A 6,468-nucleotide genomic window follows, 5' to 3' on the forward strand; every position below is an offset into this window, starting at 1 on the left:
AAAAAAAAAAAATGCTTTCCTGGGCCAGCGAAATAGCTCAGTGGAAAAAGTGCTTGCCTGGCAAGTACAAGGGCATGAGTTCAATCCCTGGGTACCCCCCCCCACAAAAAAAGCTTTCCTATATAAAATTCTTTTCAACTCAGATTTTCTTGTTTTTAAGTAATAAGCATGGTATAATATGGAGAAAATCCTTATGGCCATTTCAACTTTTTCACACTGATTTTTAAAACTTTTCCACTAAATATTTCTTACCAGAAAACCAGTTTCATGTAAAAAACAGAAAGGATCCACTTGGAATAGTTTCACACTGATCCGCTGGCCCCTCTCTAATACCTACCAAGCACTCAGACAGCTCTACTTTTTTTACTACATATTTCTTGGCTTGAGACCACAAAAGAAAACTCCCTTTAAAAAAAAAAAAAAATTCACATTCACTGACAACAGACGGAAAATGCACAAGGCAAAAAGTAAGCATATGATCACAAAGTCACATAACGTCTTCAGGCCTCGAGGTGTCTTAAATGTAAGACAGGGTGAAAAGTTAGACTACTTCATTTTTGTAGGCCACAAGCTTATGATCAAAGATACTTAAGGGAGTTAGCCAGTAACTGGGGTAATTGTATCAAAGCAGAAAACATCTCCAATGTTTCTAAAATGCCAACAAAAATTACTGGCCCCAAATCAACATGGGGAGCAGAGCACTTACCCTGAAGAGGGTCAGAGGCTTCTTAAAACAGTTTCAACCAGGCTGCACTGGAAGAGCCCTTTAGGCTACAGCTTTACAAATAGGTAATGAAGCCAGAAAATCAAGCTCTCCCCCCTCACACCTGCAGGGAGACATGACAGCCCTTTACCCCAGTACTCAGGGGCATGCAAAATCAGAGAAACTAAAAGCCTAACAGCCCTCTTCACAACTTTTACTTTGCTAGAACTGGAGAGGCTTGCTGGACTAAGGAAGATTTCTTAGTGTTCAATGTCCCCACATATGTCTGCCCTCAAAAGCAGAATTGAGAGGAGCCAACTAGCTACATCAATTTCTGCTGCCTGGCCCACCCCCTCAATCCACTCCTCCAGATCCCCCAACAGCCTCTTCTCACTTGATCTTCCTGAATTCATCACAGTCACAGAGGATCAAGTTCATATGCTTGTCGAAAGCCTTGAAGGTGCCGATGAAGATCCGGCCGTCTTGCAGGATGCACCTCATCCTGTAGTCAATGTGCTGCAGCATCTTGCTGCTCTTGCCCACCGTCTGCAAGAAGAAAGCAGCAGGGATAAGACTCAGTTCTTCTGGACCCACAAACCCTTGGGCCCTCCCTAAAATTCTCCACTATGGCCTTATTTCCATGTCTTTTTAACAGAGTTAAAGCACAGCTTTTTCCTAAGAAGTCTCCCATGTTACCCTATTTTCAGCCCAAGTACCTGACATTCTGTCTTCCCGTAAAAACCAATCTTTCTCAGCTATGCATGGTGGCACACACCTGTAATGCTAGCACTCAGGGAAACTGAGGCAGACAGTCATAAATTCAAGTCCTGCCTAGGCAACTCAGTGAGACCCTGTCTCAAAATGAAAACTAAAGAGCCCATGAATATAATCCTAGCCAAGGCACAGGGATCTTAAGCTCAAGTTCTACTTGAACAACTTGCACAGACCTTGTCTCAAAAAAAACAGAAAAAGATAGGGATGGTTCAATCCCCAGTATGGGTGGGGGGTGGGCCTTGAGGACGTAGCTCAGTGTGTGTGAAAGCCCTGGATTCAATCTCCAGTAACATTAAAAAAAAAAATTCATATTACAACTGCCTTGAGTGTGGTGTGTTACCAAATTAATCAAGTCTACTTATACTAGAGATTAATTCACCTGCCACTGTGAGGATTATAGGTGTGACTCAAGTACTAGGGGTATCTAAATCCCATTTAATAAATAACAGCCTTGGGATGGACTGGCACTAAAATCCAAGGTGCAGTTTATTGCTTGAAAGGAGTTGGTCATCTTCGAAGTGGGGAGGATGGAATCTCCAAATCAAGAATTCGCTACTGTATTTCCAAGATCCACAGAGGTAAACTTCTGGTGGCCAGAGTGCTATATGTTAACAGTATTCTTAACGCAACACTACTTTATAGTCTGGCTTCCACTATGAATTTACTAAAATAAAGAGACCATATAGACATCATCATCAGGTACCACTGGCAGTTTTATTCCTTTAGAAACACCACCTGACATCTGATCTGTATAATCAGCCTCCCATCGGTCTGACAGGTGTAGGTCAGTCCTAACTTACCCAAGTACCTTCTCCATACCACCCTCTGTGCCTGCTACTCATCTTTCTGAGCTTGAAGGAAATTTGACTCCCTCTAGGATACTGCCTACCACATTATGGATATTGTTCTCCTTAGTGATCTTTTTTATTTGGAGACAGTCTCACTACCTGGTTCAGGCTGGATTCCAACTTAGCCATCCTACTTCAACTCTCCCAGTGCTAGAATTAGAGGCATACACCATCCCTGGTTTAGTGATATTTTGGGGGGAGGGAGGATTTAAAGGGGCTTCTAGCCACTGGATCTGAACTTTTGGGGCACCATCATTTCCCTTGTAATAACTAAAACTGGGTGCTCAGGCATTGTCGTTAGTATTGTTCATATTATGTAATATAAAAAATTGGACCCACAATTACTCCTATTTTACAAATGAAGCCACTTAACATGGGAGAAATTAGGGAACTTTGTGACACGTCTCACCAGCTGGAAAGCTGTGCAGGAAACGGTTAATTCTTCAGCATCATAGGGTGGCCCTGCTTCCAATCTTAATCCATTTTTCTAAGCCCAAATGGGGTCAAGTCACTTTGGTAGTGCAAGGCCTTCAACGTTAAGCCTCATCACCAACATAACGAAGTAACAGGTAAAGCCTTCAGTAACCAGAACCTGCTCATCCTCTACCTCTTCCTTCCCCCTCTAGCAACTTTCATGCTACCCCTCCAACTGGTTTGACCTTGAGTTTTCCAGTTCCTATTTTTGCTGGGAAAATCCACAATTAGGAACCTCTCTGGAACCATCAATTCAAAATACTGTTACTCCACCTCGCTTCTCCGCCGTTACTTTTGCCCATTTCCACACTGAACTATAGTATCCGTGTGCTCAATTAGAAAGCAAAACTCGATAGACATACGAAGCACCTCACTGCGTGGCCCCGCGCCTGAGAACTGTCGCACGCACTACCCCTAAACGCGCCTCCCAAGCGACCGCCCGCCTCCGCCCGCTCTTCCCGCCCACGGACCCAGCCAGGCTGTAGCTGCGGGCGCAGACCTCCCGCACCCCCCTTCACGCCTGAACCTTATACCCGCTCGTCCCCCTGCCCCCCTCCCAGGTTGTAGTTCTGCTCTGAAATTCCGGACATTCACTCAGATTTCCGTAACGCCTCCCGAGCCCCAAGCATCACGGTCAGAACGGCGTGGTGCCGCGGCTCCGACTACGCCTCCACCGAGCGACCCGGTCCTCCCTTTCTCCCCCGATCCCGCGCAAGGTCCTGGTATTTGGAGCCGGCAGAGCACAGCCGCTGCCAGGGCCTTCACCTTAACTGGCTTCAACCCACGGTTTCCTCCCCATCCACCACGCTCCGAGCACACGGCGGACTCGGGAGCTCCAGTACTGCCGGCCCACGATTTCTTACCATGGTGGCGGTTCTGATGGTTCAGATACGCGCCGGATTCGCCTCCTCAGAGGCCTACACAGGGCCAGTAGCCCGTTTCCCGCCGCTGCTACCGGAAATGCAGCCTCCGCTAAAATGAGATCGGGTGGAACGCTACTTCCGGTGCCGGCCTGATCCCTTTAGTTCCGGCCCGAGCCCTCGAATTGCGGTGCTCGGGCGGAGTTGTGTGTTTCAGGTTAAAAGCGGGGTCGAGTTTGATGGGGCAACGTTAACATCAGCTTTGACCTCAGAGTGTTAGCATCCTCCTTGGACACACACTTCCTAGATCCGTGCCGACTGGCAGCTGGTGTCGCCTCGTTCCTCTTCCCCCGAATACTACTGCTCCGTCCTCTTTTCGTGCCGCTGTATTGAAGCAGTTCTGAAATCCTTTAAACGTCCTTGGCGGTGCTGTTGTGGCTACCTCGGTATCCTCAGTCGTTTGAAACCCTTTACCTTCTGTTGTCATTGGGGAAGAGCCAGAAGTCGCATGGTGCCAGATCCAGTGAACAAGCTGGGCGAGGACACTGCTGTTATAAGGAGCTCCCCCCCCCACTGGACCGCACTTCCTGCACCTTTTATCAGACCTCGTAAGGACCCAGAAGAGGATGCTAGTTGCTCCAGAGAGTGGCCAGAGCGAGAGGGTAAGAGTGTCCAGAGTGGGGGGAAGTGTCTTGAGAGTGATTTTTCTTTTTTTCTCTTTTGAGGGATCAAACTCAAGACCCTGGGCTTACCAGGCAGGCACTTAAACCACTGAGCTAGGTGATTAGTGGGGCGAGTCTAGTAAAGTTTCAAAACTTTATTTACTTAGGATTTAGTACAGGATCTACAGGGTCTTACTACATAGATAAGACTCATAGTGATCCTCCTGTTTTCGGCCTCCCAAGCGCTGGAATTATAAACTCGCGCTCCACCACACCCAGTCTCAAGCATTGTCTCAGCATGCCCCGCGCCGGGGCCAGCACAGCACGCGGGGAATCGAACCCCTGTCCCTGCATCTAGCTAAGCAGACTTTCCATGTTTTAATTACCCCTTGTATTTCACTAGTTTGGTCAGGTACGACTCCAATATTGTAAAATGTATTACTCTTCCGATTTTCAGATATTGAGCCCTCTCTCAAAAGCCAACCAAGTCTGGCTTGGTAGCAGTTTGGTAGACTTAGGCAGAGGTAAAGCCCTTCCATTTTTACCCGTTATCAGGACAATTAGAATATTTTAAGTATTATTAAAATTCACAATCAATAAATAAATAAATAAAAATAAAATTCACAAAAGGAAGCTTACTTCCTCCCAGCCAAAAAATATCTTTCTGGTTCTTTTTTTTTTTTTTTTTCAGAACCAGAAGTTGAACTCAGGCCCTTGCCAAGCCAGCGCTTACTTTACTGAGCCATCTCCCCAGCCCCACCTTTCTGGTTCTTAAAGAAGGTAGAGAGGCTGGTGCACACCTGCAGTCTCAGCACTCCGGAGGCTGAGGCAGAAGGATTCTTGAGAGTTCAAGACCAGCCTGGGCCACAAAGTGAGCTGAAGGCCAGCCTAAACTGCATAGCGAGACCCTGTCTCAAAAAGACAAAATTTTAAAAAACTCTAATGAATAAAACTAGGAATTTTGGGGAGAGCGGGGATGTTCCTTTGTTTTTAATGATTCTAGAATATCATGTTTCGACCAGTCCAAAACTGCTCTTAAGCCATTCTCCAAAACAACTCTGGATTAAAGTTAACAAATTAAGTACAAGACTAGATGCACATAAGATGGATTTTATTCCATATGTGTGTGTGTGTGTACACACACACACACACACACATATATATATATCATGCATATTAGCAGAAAGGTATATGGTATTTACAGATGGAATAAGATGAGGCAATGAGAGAATTTCTTGTTTCCAGGAATCTTATCTTCGCTTCTCTTTTAGACAATTCACAAAAATTTTATGTTGAAGGAGGGAACAGAAGAGGCTGCTTGATGGGCACTGAATTATAGCTAGGTAGGAACAATAAATTCTGGTATCTTGTACAAAGGGTGACTGCTATCATCCAAAAATCTTGAAGAAAGGAATTTGAGTGTTTTCACCATTAAGACATGTTGGGAGTCCCTGAAGCTGGAAGTTGATCCTATGTGGGAGGGCAGGACGAGGCCTCATTGCTTAAAGCAATCAGCCTCCCTCATGCTTGAGAAAACATCCCCCTGGACACTGTGGGCAATGAGTCCCTAGCCTACTATGCAAAGCTATAAACACCCCTACTGTTATGCTTGGGACCTTTGCTAGTCAGGTTTGGTCCATCACCTGACCTCAGCTGTTATCTCTTGTCTTTATTTTCTAAATCCTCTCACTGTTTTCTCCTGGGACCACTGAGAGACCACTAGATCTCTACAAAAACACAGTATATTTTTGAGGAAATAGGCTTACTTACCCTGATGAAAGCATTACACAATGTGTATGTACTTTCATGGTACCTCCTAAATATATAGTTTCATGTATCAGTTTAAAAATGAATTTTTAAATTTTAAAATTAGGGTTTATTTTGAGTGAGAAGTATATTTGCAATATTAGAACAACACTTGTGGTTTTTTTTCCCATCATCAATATTTATTGAGCATTTACAGTGTACTAGGCACAATAGAACATACAGAAAACATTGTCCCTGCTCATGAGGAGCTTACATTCTAAAAGGAAAAAAAAAATACACCTCTTTTAAAAGGACAACTTTGTTTGGTGTTTTCTGTAAAGAACTGAGGAAATATTCTGCAGGGTGAGCTTTGGGTATAACTTAGCCCCATCATTATTTAG

The 6,468-nt window shown here is 44.9% G+C and overlaps 1 protein-coding gene across 4 annotated transcripts in view; it reads right to left on the minus strand.

Annotated features, from left to right (window-relative positions):
- Positions 1-4,010, minus strand: part of Snrpb (small nuclear ribonucleoprotein polypeptides B and B1) — an 8,579-nt gene extending 4,569 nt beyond the window's left edge. The window contains exons 1-2 of one of the 4 annotated variants that reach the window (XM_023718593.1): positions 3,663-3,996; positions 1,098-1,249 (exon numbers count right to left, since the gene is read on the minus strand). In XM_023718593.1, coding sequence (XP_023574361.1) covers positions 1,098-1,249; positions 3,663-3,665 — 155 coding nt within the window. In that variant the 5' untranslated portion in view covers positions 3,666-3,996. Of the gene's footprint in view, positions 1-1,097; positions 1,250-3,662 lie in introns of all 4 variants that reach the window. The other 3 variants (XM_023718592.1, XM_023718590.1, XM_023718591.1) reach the window with 3 other exon arrangements.
- Between the last annotated feature and the right edge of the window lie 2,458 nt (positions 4,011-6,468).

This window comes from Octodon degus, unplaced genomic scaffold (assembly GCF_000260255.1).
Source record: "Octodon degus isolate 3935 unplaced genomic scaffold, OctDeg1.0 scaffold00060, whole genome shotgun sequence".
Lineage (NCBI taxonomy): Eukaryota > Metazoa > Chordata > Mammalia > Rodentia > Octodontidae > Octodon > Octodon degus.